The sequence below is a fragment of the Grammomys surdaster genome, unplaced genomic scaffold (assembly GCF_004785775.1).
Source record: "Grammomys surdaster isolate TR1022 unplaced genomic scaffold, NIH_TR_1.0 128, whole genome shotgun sequence".
Taxonomy (NCBI): domain Eukaryota; kingdom Metazoa; phylum Chordata; class Mammalia; order Rodentia; family Muridae; genus Grammomys; species Grammomys surdaster.
Genome location: NW_021604586.1, coordinates 6,440,468 through 6,462,670, shown reverse-complemented (window position 1 = coordinate 6,462,670; position 22,203 = coordinate 6,440,468). Strand labels below are relative to the sequence as shown.

Sequence of the window (22,203 nt, the reverse complement as noted above, 5' to 3'; positions counted from 1 at the left end):
CTGAGGGGTGGTGGTTGCCTCCCTGCATGACCTGAGGCTCTCTCAAACTTATTTCTAGGGTGAGCCTGGTCCTACCACTGTTCCCAGGGGCCACAGTTGGACACCTAGCACCCTTGAGCCCTGTTCGAGGGCCTGCTCCAGCTTCCCACCCTATGGCAGGCTTAGCCTGGTCCCCCATCCCCCCGAGCTGAGTTAGGATTTATGGCCACCCAGGTGTCTTGGTGCAGGCACACCCTGCTCTCAGACAGCAGGTCCCAGAAGCCATTCATCAACACCTGACACTTGCTGGGCTCTAGAGGAAACCAGAGAGGGGTAGGGACTCCAGAAGCCTCAGGAGGTGGGTGGCAGTGAGGATCAGGTAGCTTGGGGGGCATCTGTCTCTGTCAACAGCTATCCCTTTCTTCCTTTGCCTGGAATTTCTCATTTGTCTCAATGCTTCTCAAGAGGTTTCCAGGGCTGAGGCCAGGTCATCTTATCTTCCACCCCAGGGGCATGTCCTCCCCCTTGACTAGCACAGGATAGCTGTGCCTTCTTCCCTCAGATCCTCCTCACCCATGTCCTCACTGGCCTTACTTCTAGTTTCTATGGGCTTACAGCTTCTAGTCTGTGATCCTTGGGACCTTGATAGCTGCCTCAGCCGGATGACTTGTATGGGCTGGACCCACAGGCTTTCTTATGCCCAGACTCCACACCTTGCTTTGCAGATTGGAAGCAGACTGAGAGGTTAAGCCATTTTCCTAAAGCTATACAGTACAGCGACTATTGGAGCTGGGAGGTACCCGTATCATCTAGCTCCAGAGTCAGCTCACTCAGCCTGAGTACCCGGTATCCCCTCAGCTGTTCCCACAGGCACAGTTGGGGACATGGGCTGCCAGAAGCTGGCTTGAGCCAGGGCTGCTGACAACAGCCCGTGTTCTTTTCTGCCATGCTCTGGGCTTCTCTTGAGACCTAGGATCCAACTCTGTTCTGGGAAAGCTTCTATCAGTGCCAGGGAAAACAGGTCCTGTCAGCTCTCCATCTCCTGCCCCAGGCAGGGACTGTCCCGCCTGTTTCTTCCCAGGTATCACTTCTGTCATTCTGAAGGGTCAAAGAGGGCTAGCAGCATTCCTAAACATGGCACCTTCTCTGGGATACAGAAAGGCTGGGAAATGCCCAGTTAGAGAGCTGGAGGTGCCTATGCTGTTGTGTCCCTCTGGGTCCCCCCTCACTCCCTAGAAGCCCCACAAGGTACAAATGTAGCCTTGCTCTCCCTGACCTGTGGGATTGGGGTAGTGCCCTAAAAACTGTAGCGTGGGGCACATGGTATGCGTGTCCGAACTCTTTCCCTCTATCCTAAAAAAGCTTCTTCCCAGCAACTCCACAAAACTGACACAGGATCTTCAGGGACAGATTTGGGACCTGGGTGACTGTCTTGTCTTTTAGGGCATCATGTCCATGGGGGTATTCCAGAGAAGCTGGGATATCCTATACCTGGCCTGGCAGGGTTTTGTGTCTCAGAGTAGGGTGGGGCTGTGGGGGTGCCCACTCTGTGAGAAGGAAAAAAGGCTGGTTTCAGGCTGTGTGACATCAGAGGGGCAGCTGTGGGACAGGCCTCATCTCTTACTTCAGCTAGGCAGATGAGGCTAGAGCGGCCTCAGTGGTGATGACCCTGACGTCACTTCCCCATGACTTCAGCAGGAGGATGATGATGACATGGATGCTGCCCCAGCCGTGGGGCTGCAGGGAGCCCCTGCCCTGGCAAGCAAACGCAGGCTGTGGCTGGCCTCCCGCTTCCGGGTCACAGCCTATTGGCTGCTGCTGACCTCCGGACGGATGCTGATTATTGTGCTGCTGGCACTGGCAGGTACCCGGGGGCAGGGAATAGAGTCTTGGCACTGACTGGCACAGTGGTGGTGGTCGTGGTGGTGGTCATGGTGGTGATGGGGTGACTCAGAGCTTCCCAGTGGGCCAGGCCAGGAGTAACAGAGTGCCTGTGCCCACCCTATCCCCTGTAGGCATAGCCCACCCTTCAGCCTTCTCCAGCGTCTACCTGATAGTGTTCCTGGCCATCTGTACCTGGTGGGCCTGCCACTTTCGTCTCAGCTCCCTGGGCTTTAACACCCTCTGTGTCATGGTGAGCTGCTTTGGTGCCGGCCACCTCATTTGCCTATACTGCTATCAGACACCATTTATTCAGGACATGCTACCACCCGGCAGCATCTGGGCCAGGTAAGGCTTCCACATAGCCCCACCCATCCAGCCACAGCTCTGCTGCCCACAGACCTGGCAGTCAGTGACATGCCCTCTCTGGACAGGCTATTCGGTCTCAAGAACTTCATAGACCTCCCTGATTGCTCCAGTCCCAACGTGCTGCTGGTCAACACTAGGCATGCCTGGCCCATCTATGTGAGCCCCGGGATCCTGCTGCTGCTCTATTACACAGCCACCTCTCTCCTGAAGTTCCACAAGAGCTGTCCCTCAGAGCTGGTGAGTCCTGGCCGCCACCTCTGTTGGCATCTGGCACACGGGTGAGGCAGATGTCCTGGGGACTCCCAGCCCCCTGGGGACTGCACTCAGGGCTGTGATCTCTACAGAGGAAGGAGACACCCAGGGAGGATGAGGAACACGAGCTGGAACTGGACCAGCTGGAGCCAGAGCCTCAGGCTAGGGGTGCCACCCAGGTGAGCAGGCGGTCAAGGGTATTGGAAAGCAATGGGAGCCATCTGCAGCGGCTATCCGACCCATGTATCCCCTGCAGGGTGAGATGCCTATGACCACAGAACCTGACATTGACAACTGCACCGTGCATGTACTAACCAGTCAGAGCCCGGTCCGCCAGCGTCCGGGTGAGTTACAGGCTCCGTGGCCATGGGATGCCCTCCTGGGAATATATTACAAACAGGAGCCCAGTCCCTGTGATCTCTCTGTAGGCAGGTCTAGGCTGCCCCCTGGTGGCCATAGGTCTTATACACACTCCTTGCCTTACCCCGGAGCCTATGGCTAAATAGCTGGCCTCCTAGACCCTTTGGGTGGCCTTCCAGGTCTCCCATTTTCTGTTCTCAGGTAGGAAGTTCATAGCTCAAGGCCCCAGGAGCCTCTGTCATTCTGAGAGTGCTGGCCTGGGGGTTTCATTGGTCTGCATTACCGTGGAGAACGCTAGGTCTTTTTCTAGGTCCTTATTTCTTTCTCTTGAACTTAAAAAAAAAAAAACAGTCTTTCATTTCATTTACTTATTTATTGTGTGTGGGGCTGTCAAGCTATTGTATGCGTGTGGAAGTCAGAGGACGACTTACAGACGTTGGTTCTCTCTTTCTACCTTGGGGTTTGAACTCTGGTCTTCTCAGACTTGGTGTCAGCCACCTTAACCTGCCAAGGCATCTCGCCGGCAGACCTCCACTCTGGCAACTTGTCACTGTGGGATTTGTGGGAGCCACCGATCCAAAAGAGCAGTCTCCTGCACCAGACTCTTAAGAAGTGAGGCCAGGGGGGTTGGCCAGGCTCACATGACATTCCAGAAGGGTCAGATTCTTCTGTTGTTTTTGGCCAACATCCACTGTGGGTGCCTGACGGCCCTGGCCCCCCACGTGTAAGGCTCTGACACTGCAGATAGCCAGCTCCGTCCTTTAGGGCCACACTGAGAATGGGGGAGGGACTCCACATGGTTCCTCTATGGTAGCTAATCTCAGTCCCACCCCCAGTACGCCCCAGGCTGGCTGAGCTGAAAGAGATGTCACCGCTACATGGCCTGGGCCACCTCATCATGGACCAGAGCTATGTGTGTGCCCTGATTGCCATGATGGTAAGGAACGGCCCCTCCCCCACCCCGGGGCCACTGCATTCTTCTCATGGGATGTGGGGAGGTGGGGGGTGTAGTTCCCTTCAAAAACTGAGACCCAGTCACCGGAAACAGTGCTGGAACTGCCCGTGTAAGTCACCAACATCCCATAACTGTGTAGTGTGTGTGTGCACATATGTGTGGGCTACCTCATGGGAGGCCTTACCGTTGAGGGCTGAAGCGGTGGCCAGGTGTCCCATGCAGTCCCTGCTCACCGACCCTGGCTGTCCAGGTGTGGAGCATCATGTACCATAGCTGGCTGACCTTCGTCCTGCTGCTCTGGGCCTGCCTCATCTGGACCGTGCGTAGCCGCCACCAGTTGGCCATGCTCTGCTCGCCTTTCATCCTGCTGTACGGACTGACGCTCTGCTGCCTGCGTTACGTGTGGGCCATGGAACTCCCCGAGCTGCCCACCACCCTGGGCCCTGTCAGTCTGCACCAGTTGGGATTGGAACACACACGCTACCCCTGCCTGGACCTTGGTGCCATGGTGAGTGTCACCTGTCGTATCTGGGTAGTGGTTGGATTTCTCCCTGGGAACCCAGGACGATTAACAACGCTCTGCTACTTGGCCATTTGTTAGTTGGGTAGAGACTGAAGGAGAGAGAGTGTGTCTGAAGCCAACAGTGGGTTTCTGTGGGTCCACCCTAGAATATAGACGCTGTGACCGAGTGAGTGGCATGCTGTCACAGTGTCCTCGATGCTGTGAGTATCCGTGTGTATTCTGCCTGCCTGACAGGGCTCCATTGTGTGCCATTGAGTGTCCATGACTCAGGTCTGGTCCATTTGACACTTGGGTCACCCAAGTATCCCTGCATGAGGCAGGTGTGGTGTCGCCTGCCCACTGTAACCTGGTGGATTTTAATATAGCTCAAGTGAGACTCTCGGTGTACCAGTGTGAACGTCTGTACGGATCTGTACACATGTGAGTGTAAACTTGTGAGTGTGGCTGAAGTATGTGAGATTGGGAGCCTGTGTCAGTGAGGCTTTCGTGTACATCCGTGGATCTGTGACCGTGTAAACCACGTGTGAGTGGGGTTGAGTCTGAAGTCAGGGGAGAGGCTGAGGGCTTTCTGTGGCCCTGGGTCATGGGCTGGGCCCTCGGTGACACCCGTGTTCCCCACAGCTCCTCTATCTGCTCACATTCTGGCTGCTTCTGCGTCAGTTCGTGAAGGAAAAGCTACTGAAGAAGAAAAAGGCGCCTGCGGCGCTGCTGGAGGTCACAGTGGCAGACACGGGTGGGTAGCGTGCGGCGGTGGAGCCTCCCCCCTCCACTGTCCTCTCTCTGCCGAGGCCGTCACGTCACCTACTGTCCTGCTCTGCAGAGCCCACACAGACCCAGACGCTGCTGCGGAGTCTGGGGGAGCTGGTCACAGGCATCTATGTCAAGTACTGGATCTACGTGTGCGCCGGCATGTTCATCGTGGTCAGCTTTGCCGGCCGCCTGGTGGTCTACAAAATTGTCTACATGTTCCTTTTCCTGCTGTGCCTCACCTTGTTCCAGGTTACCACGGTGACGGGCAGGTAGGGCTGGTGAGCGGGGGCCGCTGTCCCTCACCTGTCCTGCTCACCAGTCACCACCCGCAGGTCTACTACACCCTGTGGAGGAAGTTACTCCGCATCTTCTGGTGGCTCGTGGTGGCCTATACGATGCTCGTGCTCACCGCAGTGTACACTTTCCAGTTCCAGGACTTCCCCACCTACTGGCGCAACCTCACGGGCTTCACGGATGAGCAGTGAGTAGGATCAGCTGAGCGCCCTTTGGGGCAGTAGCGGCACCTTCTTTGTCCCTGTCCCATGCTCAGACTCCTGTTCACGATGACTGCTGGGGCGGGGCAGAGTGAGAGGCTGATGGTACTCCCTTCTGCCAGGTTGGGCGACCTGGGCCTGGAGCAGTTCAGCGTGTCGGAGCTCTTTTCCAGCATCCTCATCCCTGGCTTCTTCCTGCTGGCCTGCATCCTGCAGCTACACTACTTCCACAGGCCGTTCATGCAGCTCACTGACCTGGAGCACGTGCCGCCACCTCCAGACACCCGCCGCCCTCGATGGGCTCACAGGTTTTCTGCCTTGGAGGGCCATGGGTGTTTTTTGGTCTGTGGGAATTGGGGATGGCGCTGTGGGGGCTGTGTCAGAGTTAGTCCTGAGCTTGAGGGAGCCGTGAGGCTGCCTTAAGCCATGTAGACTTGGCCTAGAGTTTACAGATGGACCAGTGGGGATGTTGTACGAGGATAGGGGCTGCCTCAGGAAGGGAGAGCCAGGAACACGGGCGGGAAGTGACTCTTGGGCTCTCCCAGGCAGGATGCAGTGAGCGAGGCCCCTCTGCTTCAGCATCAGGAGGAAGAGGAAGTCTTCAGGGATGATGGGCAAAGCATAGATGAGCCCCACCAGGCCACACAGGTCCCTGAGGGTGAGTCTGGAACGAGGTGGGCAGAACACAGCCCCACAAGGCACACAGGGGGCTAAGAAGCGTGTTCAGTTCCGCCGCCTCCTGGATGTCGGTTTGAGGAAGGCAGTCAGGAACCCCAAGAGCTTCAAGCCTCCTTTGCGGCCCTCCCCCTTTCTTCTTGAGTTCAGTCCCCTCCTCACCAAGATCTACCCCGTCCATACTGAGCTCCACCACATCTCCATCCTCCCAAGTCTCATCCTCCTCTCCAAGCCCTGCCCACTCACCAAGCCATAGCCCTGTCTCTGAATCTTGCCCCTCCTTACTGAACCCCATTCTCTCCACTCTCCCTTATTACTGAGTCCTTCCCCCTTTAACTCCCCCCTCACTAAACCCCACTGAACCTCCCCTTCCTTACTAAGCCTCACCCCTTATCACGTCTGTCTATCTCTTCACCAAGGCCTGTCCCTCCTCACTGAGCCCCCACCTCCACAGGCACAGCCAGCAAGTGGGGCCTGGTGGCCGACCGGCTGCTGGACCTAGCGGCCAGCTTCTCCGCTGTCCTCACCCGAATCCAGGTGTTTGTACGGCGCTTGCTAGAGCTTCACGTCTTCAAGCTGGTGGCCCTCTACACTGTCTGGGTGGCCCTGAAAGAAGTGAGTGTCCCAGCCTGAGCTGTTTGCTTGTCTGAAGCAGGGTTACTCTTGCCCTGGCCTGCTAGGTTATGGCAATCGTCCTGGAGTCGAGTCCCGGTGCTGCCTGGTGTGCCCACTGCCATCTGTTCTCCACAGGTGTCTGTGATGAACCTGCTGCTGGTGGTACTGTGGGCCTTCGCCCTGCCCTATCCACGCTTCCGGCCCATGGCCTCCTGTCTGTCCACCGTGTGGACCTGTATCATCATCGTGTGCAAGATGCTGTATCAGCTCAAGATTGTCAACCCGCATGAGTATTCCAGCAACTGCACTGAGGTACAGGCATGGGGGCGTCCCTAGGGCCCCGGGCTGCCTGAGGAGTCGCCCCAGTGATTCCTCATGGAATGTAGAGATGGAGCCGGTGGCACCTACAGTGACAGTAGAAGGCCCTCAGGACAGCTATGCCAAGATTCAGATGGCTTTATTCTTTTTATTTGGGCATCTGTTTATACTTCTGGCCTTGACCCCTTCCCCATCAAGGTGGCCCCAATAATGACAACCCTGTGAACCTCTGGTAGGACAGCTGTTGTCTACCCTGGATCCAACCAGGGTAGAGGGAGGGAGGGAGGGAGGGAGAAAGAGAGAGAGAGAACCTATAATCCCCACTCCATCCGGGTCTCCAGGCCTGGGACCTGGGGGCTCATGCTCACCCCTCTTTGCAGCCCTTCCCCAATAACACCAACTTGCAGCCCTTGGAGATCAACCAGTCTCTGCTATACCGTGGCCCTGTTGACCCTGCCAACTGGTTTGGGGTACGGAAAGGTTTCCCCAACTTGGGCTATATTCAGGTAAGTGGGGACTGACAGCCAGGGCAGATGGTCTCAGATGGTTCCCACTGACCCCTGACCCCCACTGACCCCTGACCCCCACTGACCCCTGACTCCCGACACACACCTTCACAGAACCACCTGCAGATCCTTCTGCTGCTGGTGTTTGAGGCCGTGGTATACCGGCGCCAAGAGCACTACCGCCGGCAGCACCAGCGGGCCCCTCTGCCTGCTCAGGCCGTGTGCGCAGATGGCACCCGCCAGAGGTTGGACCAGGACCTGCTAAGCTGCCTCAAGTATTTCATCAACTTCTTCTTCTACAAATTCGGACTGGAGGTGAGGCTGGGTGTCCTTTTGGCAGGAATGCTAGCAGGAGGTTCCACTGGGCATCTCTAATGATGCCCGAGCACTCCGAGGCTAGTAGAGAGGCTTGCCACATGCCCAGGAAGGTCAGGGAAGTTGGATTGGGTCCACCCTGGCAGGAGCAGGTCTGAAGTTAAAGTCTTCCCGAGCTATGGGGCTCCTCATCACTGAGCCTTGGCTTCCTCTAAGTATGGTGGACATGTGTGTAGCCTCTACTGTCCTAGGACATTGGTCTGGGAGACTCCAAGGCAGGGCTGCTCTGAGCCTGTGGACCCGGAGTAGCCCTTTCCTACCCTTCTCTCTACCCCTTGTCTCCCCCCCAGATCTGCTTCTTGATGGCCGTGAATGTGATCGGGCAGCGCATGAACTTCATGGTCATCTTACATGGCTGCTGGTTGGTGGCCATCCTTACACGCCGGCGCCGTGAGGCCATCGCCCGCCTGTGGCCTAACTACTGTCTGTTCCTCACACTGTTCCTCCTGTACCAGTACCTGCTGTGCCTGGGCATGCCTCCCGCACTGTGCATTGGTAAGCCACAGGCTGAGGGGCTTGGTATATGTGGTTGCATGGAGACTCCTGGGCTGTTTCCTGTTCACTCTTGGGACCTTCGCACGGCTCCACACCTACATGCCTGCCAAGGGAACCCATCATATCCTCTGTATCCTGAACATTCTCTCTGGGCCACTTGAGCCATAGCTGTGAGATTTCACACGGTCCTGGCTCGAGGTTGGCTTTCTGAGGGCAGAGTGACGCTCTGCCTGCAGGGTTGCGGCCTCTCCTGACAGCCTATGACAGCAGTATCCTTGTCAGCTGTGTGGTCTGTAGTAAAATGGCGTCGGCTCTTTTTGGTACCTGCTCTCAGTTTGGTCTTTCTTCTGTCCTCTTGTCTCTTTCATGAAGCTTCTCCTAGCCTATGACATTTCTGGACAGCCAGGTTGGTGGCTTTGCCACACGCCTCAAAGGTTGGACGTGCCTGGTTAAACATGAGGAACTTCATGGGCACGGAGTTCATGGTGGTGCCACAGACCTGGTGTGGCCCATGACTGCCCATTTGACCTGTTCAGAAACAACCTTACCTGTTCACATCTGGGTGCTACAGACACAGGGTTAACACAGGGTGACTGTCCACTGCCCCAGTGACAGCTTTTCTTTCCGTTCTCATGTGTCTTCACTAGCTTCTCAGTAAGGGAAGGCTTGCATTTTTCAACTATGTATTTAAAGTTCTGTTTTTAAAGAATTATTTATTTATTTCATGTATGTGAGTACACTGCAGCTGTCTTCAGACACACTAGAAGAGGGCATCAGATCCCATTACAGATGGTTGTGAGCCACCATGTGGGTGCTGGGAATTGAACTCAGGACCTCTGGAAGAACACTCGGTGTTCTAAACTGCTGAATCATCTCTCCAGCCCCTAGTTAAAGTTTTTTTATTTTTTTTAAATCAACCTAAGGGTGGAGGTGGAGCCCATGATTTACCCATGTAAGCCAAGTGCTCAGTTACAGAGCTATACTCTAGTCCCTGCTCTTGGTTTTAAACAGAGTGGAAAGTGTTTCAGGTCCCCAGATTGTCCTCTTGTCCCAGTTTGTGACCATTCAGTAGACATCATTGGCTCACCTACCTCTCTCTTCTAGCTGGGTGATTCCTGGGGTTTTCCTTGTTCTCTGTATCCTTGGTGAATGGACAGCCTTTCCTCCCTGTGAGATTGCCTGGGATGTCCCCACTTAAGTGGGTTGTGTACCTGGGACAGTTCCATACATTTTGGACATGTTCTTAGAGGGCCCTGGTTCTTGACAAGCATTCTCAACTGTATGTCCCTTGGTGCAGATCTTTGAAATCAGACCCGCCCCCTCACTTGGACATCAGTTCATAGTCTGTCCAGTTCAGTAATATCACAGAGTGGAACGGTGCAGTGTGCTTCTGTCGCATTAACTTCTTTCTCTTAGTGGGTGCAGGAGAAATCCCTCAGTTGTGCTTTCTGTAAGAGGTTATGGCAGGGCCCTTGAGTTGTTCCTGTGCACTTAGGAGCCTCCCAGGTGTGGTTGCCTTGGCAACCACATCCAGGGTGTATAGTAGTTGAAGGATATCTGGGTTATTTCTTTCTTTGTGTTTTATTATTTTGTGGAGTTTTTTGTTGTTGTTGTTGTTGTTTTTTGAGGCAGGGTTTCTCTGTGTAGCCCTGGCTGTCCTGGAACTCACTCTGTAGACCAGGCTGGCCTCAAACTCAGAAATCTACCTGCCTCTGCCTCCCAAGTGCTGGGATTAAAGGTGTGCGCCACCACTGCCTGGCTTGTTTCATGCTATTAAATTGTATGAACCGTAATTCATCCCAAACACCGGCATCTCCTTGGGAGGAAACTGCCTTGTCTCACGGTCTTGCCCTCTGGTCCATCTGTGGCTTCCAACCTTATCCCCGCATCGCTCTAAGCCTGGTGTAGTTTCTGCTTAGAGAGCATAGCCTGTTAGAATCTCTGAATCTGTGGGTCAGTGTCCCTGAGACTCAGAGAGTGATGTGAGAACAGGTTCTGACCACACTGGAATATGTGACACCGTCGCCAGCCTCTGGGGCTCCTGTGACACCATAGCCAGCCTCTGAGGCTCCTGGCAGCCGAGGGACTAAGGGCAGCTTTTGCCCTTTCTGATGCGCCCCCTATCCGTAGACTATCCGTGGCGCTGGAGCAAGGCCATCCCCATGAATTCTGCACTCATCAAGTGGCTGTACCTGCCTGACTTCTTCAGAGCCCCCAACTCCACCAACCTTATCAGTAAGTGCAAGCCCATCCTTACCCTAGGCACCTGCCGCAGGAGAGTGTAAGGACTCATGGGCACTTCCTTCCATAGGAGAGCCATGCCACCCCGCAGCCTCACCCAGATGGGACTGAAGGTCTGACCCTCATGCGCACAAAACATGTCTCAGAGTGTGTGCACACACAGTGATAATGGACCTGTGTGTTCGAAGGTGTGCACGGTGATGACCTCACGGGTGCAGGGAGATCCACAGCTGTCCATATTCCCTGACACACGTGTGTGTGTCCTCAGTAGGACGCCTTCCTGTTTCCAGCTTTTATGCACAGACACTGCAGTAGGAGGAGTCCCTCAGTCCCCGGTAGTACATTCTTCCTCCTCCACCTGCAAGCTGTATGCCCCGTAACACTCTCCTGTCCTGCAGGTGACTTCCTCCTGCTTCTTTGCGCGTCCCAACAGTGGCAGGTTTTCTCTGCTGAGCGGACGGAAGAGTGGCAGCGCATGGCCGGGATTAATACTGACCGCCTGGACCCCCTGCGTGGGGAGCCCAACCCTATACCCAACTTCATCCACTGCAGGTAGGTCCTACACTGACCACTCTGAAGCACTTGCTAAGGGGCTGTCTGGGGTGATCCAGGAACCTCAGTGACACCCCCACCTCCTTGCCAGGTCCTATCTGGATATGCTGAAGGTGGCCGTCTTCCGCTACCTGTTCTGGCTGGTGCTCGTGGTGGTTTTTGTGGCAGGGGCCACCCGTATCAGCATTTTTGGGCTCGGGTACCTGCTGGCCTGCTTCTACCTGCTGCTTTTCGGCACTACCCTGCTGCAGAAGGACACACGAGCCCAGCTTGTGCTGTGGGACTGCCTCATCCTCTATAACGTCACTGTCATCATCTCTAAGAATATGCTGTCGGTGAGCAGACTGCCACGCACAGCCCTGCCCCGGCCCACCCCAGAGGCCCTGGGTTAACCCGCCCCTACTCCCGCCCCCAGCTCTTGTCCTGTGTCTTCGTGGAGCAAATGCAGAGCAACTTCTGCTGGGTCATCCAGCTCTTCAGCCTTGTGTGCACAGTCAAAGGCTACTATGATCGTGAGTAGGCAAGGGATGTGGGTGAGGGGCAGGCACGAGGAGAGCCACTGCTTCTGGTGCTGTCCCCTTAGCCATGCTGGCCTCTGCCCCACAGCCAAAGAGATGATGACCAGGGACCGGGACTGCCTGCTGCCCGTGGAGGAGGCCGGGATCATCTGGGACAGTATCTGCTTCTTCTTCCTGCTCTTGCAACGACGCATCTTCCTCAGCCACTACTTCCTGCATGTCAGTGCTGACCTGAAGGCCACGGCCCTGCAGGCCTCCAGGTCTGCCTAGCCGCTTCTCCCTGGGGTGGAGAAGCCCCGCCCCCCATCCTACAATAGCATCTCCACTGGATCCTGTCACCTAAAAGGAGACCAAAGGACCTCTGGCGCCTTGGTATCATCAGGGCTGGCCTTGCTGCCCATGGCTGGACACACTAGAAGGCAGTGTGGCCCCCAGTGGTCTGAGTGTCCCCCAGCTGGAAGGCTGTGACATGGTATCATGCTCCCAGCAGAGGTCTCTGCCCCTGGAGCTAAACTTAGGATCAACAGCTTAATCTGCCTACCCGAGAGTTGCCACCCAGTGTTCTTTTCGGTGATGGTTTTCTGTCCCAGATAAAGAGGTGACAGGTATTTCTCTCATGGCTGCAGGTGGCAGGTGTTTCTCAGCATATGTCTCAGTGTGAGGAAGAGGACTCCCTAGGCACTGGGGTTGAGCCCAGCCAGTCTCAGACGTAGAGAAAACACATGCGTCTGAGATAAGTGCTAAGTAAAGTTGTGCTCTTCCCTGCAGGGGCTTTGCCCTCTACAATGCAGCCAACCTGAAGAGCATCAACTTCCACCGCCAGATCGAGGAGAAGTCCCTGGCCCAGCTGAAAAGACAGTAGGTTTTATCTGGGCTAGGGACCCTTTGGCCCTTCTGGCCAGCCTGGCACTCAGAGCTCCTTCCTACTGGCAGGATGAAGCGTATCCGCGCCAAACAGGAGAAGTACAAGCAGAGCCAGGCAAACCGTGGCCAACTCCAGTCCACAGACCCTCAGGATCCCAGCCAGGAGCCAGGTAAGCATGGACAGAACTCCCCACCTCAGAGGGTACCCCCGAGACACACACACACACACACACACACACACACACACACACGCACCCTACATCCAGGCATGTATGCTGCTGAAGTCTCCCTGTACCTGTTGCAAGTGGTGTGCCACAGGGTCCCACTCCCTTGTCCTGTGCTATATGTAAGTGACGTGTCACGGGACCCTGCCCCAAGTCCTGTGCCATGCGGTGTGTTCTCCTTTGTCCCTGTGGGCCATATGACCACCTGGGATGATCTACCTGCACTTGTGGCCCCTCTCCATCCCTCTGGGGCTCTGAGACATGTGGCACTGCATGGAACCTTGTCACTGCGGGAGTCCTGTGTCTGTTTCTGTCCCTGCCACGTGCCCTTGTGCCCAAGACAGGCTGCCCTCACAGCCTCCCCTGCTTGTTCACGCTTGCCTTGCCCCTCCACAGGGCCTGACAGCCCAGGGGGCTCCTCCCAGCCACGGAGACAGTGGTGGCGCCCCTGGCTGGACCACGCCACAGGTACCCTGCCTTGACCCCTCTGTACTCCTGCTGTGGACCCTCCTGCCTGCTAGCTTCTCCTTGTCCTGTCTGGTCGTGTCAGGCCCCCTAACCTGTGCATGGTTCTCTGTCCTGTGCACGGACCACCTTCCCCATGCTGCTGAAACCTGCATGGGAAGGTCCTAGTGGGAAGGGTGGCACTCAGGCAAGAGCATGTGGGTGGAAGATGCTTGGGGCAGGGGGACATCATTCTTAATGATGGGTTTGCTACCACCCAACTCAAAACCGAGCATAGGAACTCCAGAACTTTTCAGGGTCCTGCTGTGGAGACTGGCTCTCACACACACGTACTGTTTCCTACCCCTGCTGACTATAGTTATCCACTCTGGCGACTACTTCCTGTTTGAGTCTGATAGCGAGGAAGAAGAGGAGGCCCTACCTGAGGACCCCAGGCCTGCAGCACAGAGTGCCTTCCAGGTGAGGTGGAGCTGTGTCTTCCTGTTCTGTCTGTGGGGTTCCTGAGCAGGACAGTGTGCGGGGACAGACGTCTGAGGGCCCTGGGATCCAGCTCCTACATATCAGGAAGCCCACCTAGCCCTCAGACCTGCCAGGCAGCTAGGGAAACAGGCCTTGGTGTGAGAGTCACAGGTCACCAATTGTCCCTCTACACTCACACCCTCCTCCTTACCCAGTGGGCTCTATGACCCACCTAGTTTAAGAGAAAGATCACATGTGCCTACTGGAAACTGCTATCGTGGGCCAGGAGAGGCCCTTGTCTGTCTCTGAGGCCCTGGCACTGGTCATGCTGGGCAGCCGCATGTCCATCTCTGGAGTCCATTTCCAGAGAGGGCTTAGGGAACTAAAGACCCACAGCTGGATAGGTAGCAGGATCTGGTCTGTAGTTGGCCATATCTTGTATATGGCTGGCCCTTGGAAGGGGACCATGATGCCAGGCTGAATGAGTGTCTCAGCTAGAGATGCCAGACTCCTAACCAAGAAATCTGGCTGGCAGATGGCATACCAGGCATGGGTAACCAACGCCCAGACAGTGCTGAGGCAGCGTCGGGAACAGGCGCGGCAGGATCGGGCAGAGCAGCTGGCTTCTGGTGAGTTGTATTTGGGGGCTCCAGTAGGAGAGCTGCAGGACTTCCTGATACTGATTATGTCTGTGACCAGGAGGTGACTTGAGCCCAGAGATGGAGCCAGCAGACGCTCCAGAGGATGAAATGGCAGGTATGCAGGCTTGCTGGGAAGGGGGCAGAGGGCTGAGGGCTCCTATGGCTAGCCAACCCTCCAGCACCATCCTGCCATCTCTGTAGGCCGTAGCCACGTGATGCAGCGTGTGCTGAACACCATGCAGTTCCTGTGGGTGCTGGGCCAGGCCACGGTAGATGGGCTAACACGCTGGCTGTGCACGTTCACGAAGCACCACCGCACCATGAGTGACGTGCTGCGTGCAGAGCGCTACCTGCTCACCCAGGAGCTTCTCCGGGTGAGCGCCACTCGGGCCGAGCCCTTCCTATACGCCATGAAGGCCACGTCCCTACCTGCTGAGCACATGTGGCACAGAGCTGGGCCAATCCCAGTGGCCTGAGAGCTTGTCCATACTCCCTGCAGGGTGGAGAGGTACACAGAGGGGTGCTAGACCAGCTTTACGTGAGTGAAGATGAGACCACACTGTCAGGTCCTGTGGAGACCCGTGACGGACCCAGCACAGCCTCAAGGTTGGTGCAGGGCCCAAGGGATCTGGGGTGAGGCGGGGTCCCCATTTCTGCATGTCCCCTGGAGGAGCCATTGGGACACAGCACTGTTCTCAGTTACTCCTTGTCCTCCTGGTACCAGTCCTCCACCCTTCTCTCTGTAACTTTTTCTCCCACAGTGGGGTGGGAGCCGAGGAGCCTTTGAGTAGCATGACAGATGACACCAGCAGCCCCCTGAGCACAGGCTATAACACCCGCAGTGGCAGTGAGGAGATTGTCACCGACGCTGGGGACCTCCAGGCTGGGGCCTCCCTGCATGGCTCACAAGAACTTTTAGCCAATGCTCGTACCCGGATGCGCACAGCCAGCGAGCTGCTACTGGACAGGTGGGACGGGACTAGGCTGTGTGCAGGTTTTCAAGGGAATTCTGAGCTGGAAGCACAGGGGAAGCAGCTGGCAGAGGGAGGCAGGATCTGGCTAGGCCCAGGCCTGGGATCAGAGTCTGTCTATTGCCATGGCTGTGGGCAAGGCTCTGCACCCCAGGGTTGCTCTTGGCTCTTGTCCTCAAATTCCTGTGGACCCGCGGCAGGCGCCTGCATATCCCTGAGCTGGAGGAGGCTGAGCAGTTTGAAGCACAGCAGGGCCGGACGCTGCGGCTGCTCAGAGCCGTGTACCTGTGTGTCGCGGCACACTCGGAGCTGCTCTGTTACTTCATCATCATCCTTAACCACATGGTGACAGCCTCAGCTGCCTCCCTGGTGCTGCCTGTGTTGGTGTTCCTGTGGGCCATGTTGACCATCCCGAGGCCTAGCAAGCGCTTCTGGATGACAGCTATTGTCTTCACTGAGGTGGGTAGCGGCTTGTGGGGTGGGGGCTGGGCCACATGGCCTGTGCTGAGTGCCCCTGTCCTGCAGGTCATGGTGGTCACCAAATACCTGTTCCAGTTTGGCTTCTTCCCCTGGAACAGCTACATCGTGCTGCGGCGCTATGAAAACAAGCCCTACTTCCCCCCGCGCATCCTGGGCCTTGAGAAGACGGACAGCTACATCAAGTATGACCTGGTGCAGCTCATGGTTCTCTTCTTCCACCGCTCGCAGCTGCTGGTGAGCCGCTGGCCAGTCCAGGGGCGGCAGGGCTGCCTTGGTAACGCCAGGCATTCCTGAGCCCGATCGTCCAGTCTGGTCTAAGCATGTCCTGGGTCAGGCTACTCACCAACCCATATTATCCACAGTGCTATGGCCTCTGGGACCATGAGGAGGATCATTTCTCCAAGGACCATGGCAGGAACAGTGAAAAGGATCAAGAAGCTGAGGAAGAGCCAGAAGCTAAGCTGGACTCACAGCCTGAGACGGCCACTGGGCGTCTCGAGGAACCGGTGTCGGCTGGTACCCACGGGGACCACATCCGAGGGAAAGGAAGTGTTAAATCCAAGGATGGGATCCAAGATTCCCTAGAGGACCTTAAGCCTCAGCACACCAGGCACGTCAGCATACGCTTCAGGAGGAGGAAAGAGGCTCCAGGACCCAAAGGAGCAGCAGTCATGGGTGAGACTCCAGGCTAGATTCCTAGGAGGGAGGAGACTCAGAAATGACCCCTCAGTTGGAGATGGCCATCCCAGCACAGGGACAACCCACTGGGAAGCACACAGTTGTCCAGTGCTCCCCCTGTATCAGTCCTTGGAGTTGTCCCTATACCCAGGATGAGTATCTATGGCCTGAAGTCTCAAGACCACCCCAAGAGAGGACACAGTAGCAGTTGCCCTCACTGGTGACCGTGGGGAGTTTTGTGTGCTGTCCATGAAGTGGGGTGAGGTCAGCCTGCTGGAGTGGACAACTACCCAGTCCCTGCATACCCACAGATGCTGAGCATGAGGAGGGAGAGGAAGGAAAAGACGCTGTAGGGAGAAAAAGGCCACGTCACACTCAAGAAAGGTTGAAGGTTCGGGATAGAATGAAGGCAGCTGGGCGCCGGCTGCAGAGCTTCTGTCTGTCACTGTGAGTGGCCTGGCTAGGGTTGGTAGGGGCATTGGGGCAAGAAGGTAGTCCCTGGCTTATACCCTCTGAGGGCTGTCCATCCACAGGGCCCAGAGCTTTTACCAACCCTTGCGGCGTTTCTTCTATGACATACTGCACACCAAGTACCGAGCGGCCACTGATGTCTATGCCCTCATGTTCCTGGCCGACATCGTCGATATCATCATCATCATCTTCGGTTTTTGGGCTTTTGGGGTAAGTTGGCCCGGGACCCCAGGGTGGGTGGCTGGCCTCCTTGGAGTGCACGGGCTTAGGATGCTGAGGTGTACTCCGGCTCTCTCTCCCCAACCTGTACCCTCTGCTACAGAAGCACTCTGCAGCTACGGACATTGCATCCTCGCTGTCAGATGACCAGGTGCCACAGGCCTTCCTGTTCATGCTGCTGGTCCAGTTCGGCACCATGGTCATCGACCGCGCCCTCTACCTGCGGAAGACTGTACTGGGCAAGCTGGCTTTTCAGGTGGTCCTCGTGGTGGCCATTCATCTCTGGATGTTCTTCATCTTACCGGCTGTCACTGAGAGGTGGGTGACGTGAGGCACTCCATGCTGGGGCCTCAGTCTGTCTGTCCTGAGGTACTGTATTCTCTGGGTGTGGCACAGCTCGGGTTGGCCTCCAGAACTGTTTGTCATGTTCACCTGCCCTGACACCCTGTCCTGTCCCATTCAGGATGTTCAACCAGAATGCGGTGGCACAGCTGTGGTACTTCGTGAAGTGCATTTACTTTGCCCTGTCTGCCTACCAGATCCGCTGTGGCTACCCCACCCGTATCTTGGGCAACTTCCTCACCAAGAAGTACAACCATCTAAACCTCTTCCTTTTCCAGGGGTGAGTGTGGTCTGCCTAGGGATTGTGAAGAGCAGTCAGAAGCCATTGCAGGTTGTCCCTGCTGATGGAACCCTGGCCTTGGCAGGTTCCGTCTAGTGCCATTCCTGGTGGAGCTGCGGGCTGTCATGGACTGGGTATGGACCGACACCACGCTGTCCCTGTCCAACTGGATGTGTGTGGAAGACATTTATGCCAACATCTTTATCATCAAGTGCAGCCGAGAGATGGAGAAGGTGCCAGGGCAAAGAGGATGGATGGGTACTTGGGAATTCAAAGCCTGCATGCATAGCAGCTCAGAGAAAGGAGCTTTCTAGAACTCTTGTGGACGGTGGACTGGGCCTTTGGGTTTGGGTGGTAGGGACTATTAGCTGTTGGTTACTGGGACTGTCTTGTGGTTTTATCATATTCACGAAGGACATGTGCTCACCACTGCAGCCAGCTTTGGGCTATTACTTAATGTCCTAAAGCCCACAGATGTCCCCTTTACTCCTCCCCATCTCCCCTCTCCACCCTTGGTGGTCTGTAGTCTCCTTGCTGTGAGTTTGCCTGTTTGCTTACACAGAACCATTTTGTACCAGGCTTCCTCACCTCAGCCGCGCGCCCTCCACCTAGCAAGGTTCTTCCTTGTAGTGGGTCAGTACTCCCGCTGAGAGCCACGTAATCGGTCCTGTGCAGTGCAGAACCCGTCTGCCGCTTTGCCATGGACAGACCTGCTGCTGTTTTCACTGTGTGTTGTCCTACACATGGCCCGTGTGAGGTCCAGTCATCTCAAACTGTTTTTTGAGGTGGCTGCACCCATCACCAGCAGGCTGAGGTTTCAGTGTCTGACAGTTCGTGTGCCTGAGACGCAAGGCTCAGATCACACCCTACATGTACACGGGTCACCGGTTCCATGTGAAAGCCTTGTGGGTTCTGGCTGTCCTTTTTAATTATGCCTGTGGGTGGGTCTGCGCACACGTGCAGGTGCCCACGGAAGCCAGAAGAGGGCACCAGATCCCCTGGAGGTACAGGCAGTTGTAATCCACATAACATGACTTCTGGAAACTGAACTCTGTCCTCTAGCAGAGCAGTGTACTCTTATCACTTCAGAAACATTAGTATTTAAAAGTCTTCCTTTTCCTGCTCACTTCTGGTTTCCCCAAGCGTCCTGGCCACGTCTAAGGTTATCACACCAAACTCTCTGCTCCACTGACCCTTCCTTCCTGCAGCTGTGTAGAAAACAGGCTCCCTTCTCTTTGTGGCATGTAGCCAGTGTCCCAGCTGACCCCGCTGACGGTTCCTTCTGGATCTCAGGCATATTCAGTGACACCAGGTTGAGGCTTAGAGCTTGTGGCCAAGGGGCTGGGAAGGTCACCGGTGTCTCCCTTCCAGAAATACCCCCAGCCCAAAGGACAGAAGAAGAAGAAGATCGTCAAGTATGGCATGGGAGGGCTCATCATCCTCTTCCTGATCGCCATCATCTGGTTCCCGCTGCTCTTCATGTCACTGATCCGCTCTGTGGTCGGCGTCGTCAACCAGCCCATTGATGTCACGGTCACCCTCAAGTTAGGTGGCTACGAGGTGAGTAGCGGGCCACCAGCCCACCCAGTCCTCTCAGCCTGAGGGGCTCCGTGCTGACCGTGCTTCCGTCCCTAGCCACTGTTCACCATGAGCGCACAGCAGCCGTCCATAGTGCCGTTCACGCCCCAGACCTATGAGGAGCTGTGCCAGCGGTTTGACCCCTACCCAGTAAGTGACCTGCACTGGATCCACATGGTGTGAGGTGGGCTGGCAGGGGCAAGGTGGCCTGCTGCCCCTAACCAAGCATGCCCCTCACAGCTAGCCATGCAGTTCATTAGCCAGTACAGTCCTGAGGACATCGTCACTGCACAGATCGAGGGCAGCTCGGGGGCACTGTGGCGCATCAGCCCGCCCAGCCGGGCCCAGATGAAACAGGAGCTGTACAACGGCACGGCCGACATCACACTGCGCTTCACCTGGAACTTCCAAAGGTGGATCCTGTTCTTACGGGGGTCTGGGGGATGCCCCACACCACCTGACACTGCCTGCTCCCCAGGAACCTGGCCAAGGGTGGCAATGTGGAGTACACCAACGAGAAGCACACCTTGGAGCTGGCCCCCAACAGTACGGAACGAAGGCAGCTGGCCCAACTGCTCGAGGGCAGACCTGACCAGTCAGTGTGAGTGGAGGCCTCTGTGGGGCATGTGGGCAGGAGGGTGAAGATGCCCCTGACTTGCTGACTCCTCCCACAGGGTCATCCCCCACCTCTTCCCCAAGTACATTCGTGCTCCCAATGGGCCTGAAGCCAACCCTGTGAAGCAGCTGCAGCCAGGTGAGCGTGGGACCGGGGTGCTGGGATACAGCCTAGGCTGGGGAGGGGCTGGAGCCCAACTCTGACCGCCCCACTCAACTCAGAAGAGGAAGAGGACTACCTTGGTGTGCGCATCCAGCTGCGGAGGGAGCAAGTGGGCACAGGGGCCTCTGGGGGGCAAGCGGACACAAAGGCCTCTGACTTCCTCGAGTGGTGGGTGATCGAGCTGCAGGACTGCCAGGCTGACTGCAACCTGCTGCCCATGGTCATCTTCAGTGACAAGGTCAGCCCACCTAGCCTGGGCTTCCTGGCTGGCTACGGGTAAGTACTGCAGAGGGATCTCCTAAAGCCCTGGGGGAGTTCTGAGTGGTCCTGGCTCATGAGCCTCTCCCGACAGGATTGTGGGGCTCTACGTCTCCATCGTGCTGGTCGTTGGCAAGTTTGTGCGGGGCTTCTTCAGTGAGATCTCCCACTCCATCATGTTCGAGGAGCTGCCATGTGTGGACCGCATCCTCAAGCTCTGCCAGGACATCTTCCTGGTGCGGGAGACCCGGGAGTTGGAGCTGGAGGAGGAACTGTACGCCAAGCTCATCTTCCTGTACCGCTCCCCGGAGACCATGATCAAGTGGACAATCGAGAAGGAGTAGGGGCCCAGCCCCCGGGCACCGGGAATGAAGGAGCTGCCCCAGGGCAGCATGGCCACCAGGGCTACCAGAGCGCCGTGGGTCGGAGCGTGGCTGCCCGAGGCCATGAGCTGTGACACGCCCTGGCCTACGTAAGCCCTGAAGATGCTGCTGTCAAGGGGATGCTGTGTCCCTACTGTTGCGTCCCTGCTGGTTGGGCTGGGGGCCCAGTGTAGCCCAGGGGTAGCCACACTGGGTCTGGGGGCCTGGCTCTCCCTTCCCACGAGTACTGTAGGGTTTTCTAAGTAAAACATTTTTATTTATACAAAGGCGTGTCACAGACCAACCCCTTTGTCCTTGCCTTCCTGCTTCTCGGCTTCGCACGGCTTGGCTCTGTCTTCCTCTTCCTCCTCTCTAATCAGATACTCATGGATTTCCTCAGAGACCGAGCCCCTGTGGGAGAGTACAGTGAGAACCAGCCCTAGGGGTGTCCCCAGAGGCCTCCCCAAAGAGCAGGCATTACCTCTGTCTTCGGAGCTGAGCCTCAGCCAGGACATAGGGTGGCAATGGGTCCAGGGATGGCTACAAGAGATGGAGTTTGAGAAGCCATAGGACCATGGGGATAGGTCACAGGGACAGATGGACAGTCACTCACCAGGTCCTTCATGTTCACCCGGCAGCTGTAACATAACTGCTCTGTGATGCAGGTCCGCGCATCCCCCCTGTGGAAGAACTGGACTTGTGTGTCTGGCCTCAAACAGTCAAACAGAAGACTCAAACAGTCTTCCTGCCTCTCCACCCCTGCCCACAGGGCAGGCCATGGGCAGGGCCTCACCTCCTGCTGACTGCCCTATGGCAGCTCTGGGCCTGACCCTCCCCTGCATCACAGCAGGGCTGGGTAGGCATCCCAGCCTCAGCAGTCAGCATCTGGGAGAGCTGTGAGGAGGACTGAGCCCCAAAGGCCGTGGCACTGTCTGCAACAGAGAGGGGACCCTGGGGCAGCCAAATAACCACCCACACAGCACTCCAGGAAGGCCCTGCATGCACCTGCACCCCCATTCAGCACTCCAGGAAGGCCTTGCACGCACCAGCAGTGTCAATGTCCAGGGCACACATACAGAGGAGGCAGTTGGGGCCTGAGGGGCCAGTGGCACAGCCTTCCCGGGGAGCTTTGACCAACTTCTCGCTTGTCCTGTGGGCAGGTGTGTAGGCAGATGGGGATGAGTAACAAGAGCAGCGAGCCCCAGGGCACACACCTGTACACGGTACTGTGCATCAGCACCCGAGGGCACACACCTGTACACGGTACTGTACATC

The 22,203-nt window shown here is 56.5% G+C and overlaps 2 protein-coding genes across 3 annotated transcripts in view; one reads left to right on the top strand and one right to left on the bottom strand.

Moving 5' to 3' along the window:
- Piezo1 (piezo type mechanosensitive ion channel component 1) overlaps window positions 1-21,215 on the top strand; it is a 66,319-nt gene extending 45,104 nt beyond the window's left edge. The window contains exons 6-51 of one of the 2 annotated variants that reach the window (XM_028752530.1): window positions 1,675-1,843; window positions 1,995-2,208; window positions 2,295-2,466; window positions 2,574-2,660; window positions 2,738-2,825; window positions 3,678-3,778; window positions 4,047-4,304; window positions 4,941-5,052; window positions 5,140-5,318; window positions 5,402-5,550; window positions 5,686-5,871; window positions 6,109-6,221; window positions 6,693-6,853; window positions 6,989-7,165; window positions 7,552-7,677; window positions 7,792-7,992; window positions 8,343-8,547; window positions 10,678-10,782; window positions 11,187-11,340; window positions 11,432-11,675; window positions 11,756-11,852; window positions 11,947-12,118; window positions 12,627-12,716; window positions 12,792-12,892; window positions 13,343-13,414; window positions 13,770-13,870; window positions 14,406-14,499; window positions 14,570-14,626; window positions 14,713-14,885; window positions 15,011-15,117; window positions 15,273-15,479; window positions 15,683-15,941; window positions 16,008-16,196; window positions 16,325-16,637; window positions 16,952-17,087; window positions 17,174-17,321; window positions 17,434-17,648; window positions 17,794-17,952; window positions 18,038-18,185; window positions 19,324-19,512; window positions 19,588-19,680; window positions 19,771-19,943; window positions 20,009-20,131; window positions 20,205-20,284; window positions 20,368-20,584; window positions 20,661-21,215. In XM_028752530.1, coding sequence (XP_028608363.1) covers window positions 1,675-1,843; window positions 1,995-2,208; window positions 2,295-2,466; window positions 2,574-2,660; window positions 2,738-2,825; window positions 3,678-3,778; window positions 4,047-4,304; window positions 4,941-5,052; window positions 5,140-5,318; window positions 5,402-5,550; window positions 5,686-5,871; window positions 6,109-6,221; window positions 6,693-6,853; window positions 6,989-7,165; window positions 7,552-7,677; window positions 7,792-7,992; window positions 8,343-8,547; window positions 10,678-10,782; window positions 11,187-11,340; window positions 11,432-11,675; window positions 11,756-11,852; window positions 11,947-12,118; window positions 12,627-12,716; window positions 12,792-12,892; window positions 13,343-13,414; window positions 13,770-13,870; window positions 14,406-14,499; window positions 14,570-14,626; window positions 14,713-14,885; window positions 15,011-15,117; window positions 15,273-15,479; window positions 15,683-15,941; window positions 16,008-16,196; window positions 16,325-16,637; window positions 16,952-17,087; window positions 17,174-17,321; window positions 17,434-17,648; window positions 17,794-17,952; window positions 18,038-18,185; window positions 19,324-19,512; window positions 19,588-19,680; window positions 19,771-19,943; window positions 20,009-20,131; window positions 20,205-20,284; window positions 20,368-20,584; window positions 20,661-20,910 — 7,164 coding nt within the window. In that variant the 3' untranslated portion in view covers window positions 20,911-21,215. The remainder of the gene's footprint in view (window positions 1-1,674; window positions 1,844-1,994; window positions 2,209-2,294; window positions 2,467-2,573; window positions 2,661-2,737; window positions 2,826-3,677; window positions 3,779-4,046; window positions 4,305-4,940; window positions 5,053-5,139; window positions 5,319-5,401; window positions 5,551-5,685; window positions 5,872-6,108; window positions 6,222-6,692; window positions 6,854-6,988; window positions 7,166-7,551; window positions 7,678-7,791; window positions 7,993-8,342; window positions 8,548-10,677; window positions 10,783-11,186; window positions 11,341-11,431; window positions 11,676-11,755; window positions 11,853-11,946; window positions 12,119-12,626; window positions 12,717-12,791; window positions 12,893-13,342; window positions 13,415-13,769; window positions 13,871-14,405; window positions 14,500-14,569; window positions 14,627-14,712; window positions 14,886-15,010; window positions 15,118-15,272; window positions 15,480-15,682; window positions 15,942-16,007; window positions 16,197-16,324; window positions 16,638-16,951; window positions 17,088-17,173; window positions 17,322-17,433; window positions 17,649-17,793; window positions 17,953-18,037; window positions 18,186-19,323; window positions 19,513-19,587; window positions 19,681-19,770; window positions 19,944-20,008; window positions 20,132-20,204; window positions 20,285-20,367; window positions 20,585-20,660) is intronic. The other variant, XM_028752539.1, reaches the window with a different exon arrangement.
- The window catches only part of Ctu2 (cytosolic thiouridylase subunit 2), a 4,831-nt gene continuing 3,811 nt past the window's right edge, over window positions 21,184-22,203 (bottom strand). Inside the window, exons 11-15 of the mRNA XM_028752549.1 lie at window positions 21,975-22,078; window positions 21,722-21,860; window positions 21,542-21,608; window positions 21,410-21,468; window positions 21,184-21,339 (exon numbers count right to left, since the gene is read on the bottom strand). Coding sequence (XP_028608382.1) covers window positions 21,222-21,339; window positions 21,410-21,468; window positions 21,542-21,608; window positions 21,722-21,860; window positions 21,975-22,078 — 487 coding nt within the window. The 3' untranslated portion in view covers window positions 21,184-21,221. The remainder of the gene's footprint in view (window positions 21,340-21,409; window positions 21,469-21,541; window positions 21,609-21,721; window positions 21,861-21,974; window positions 22,079-22,203) is intronic.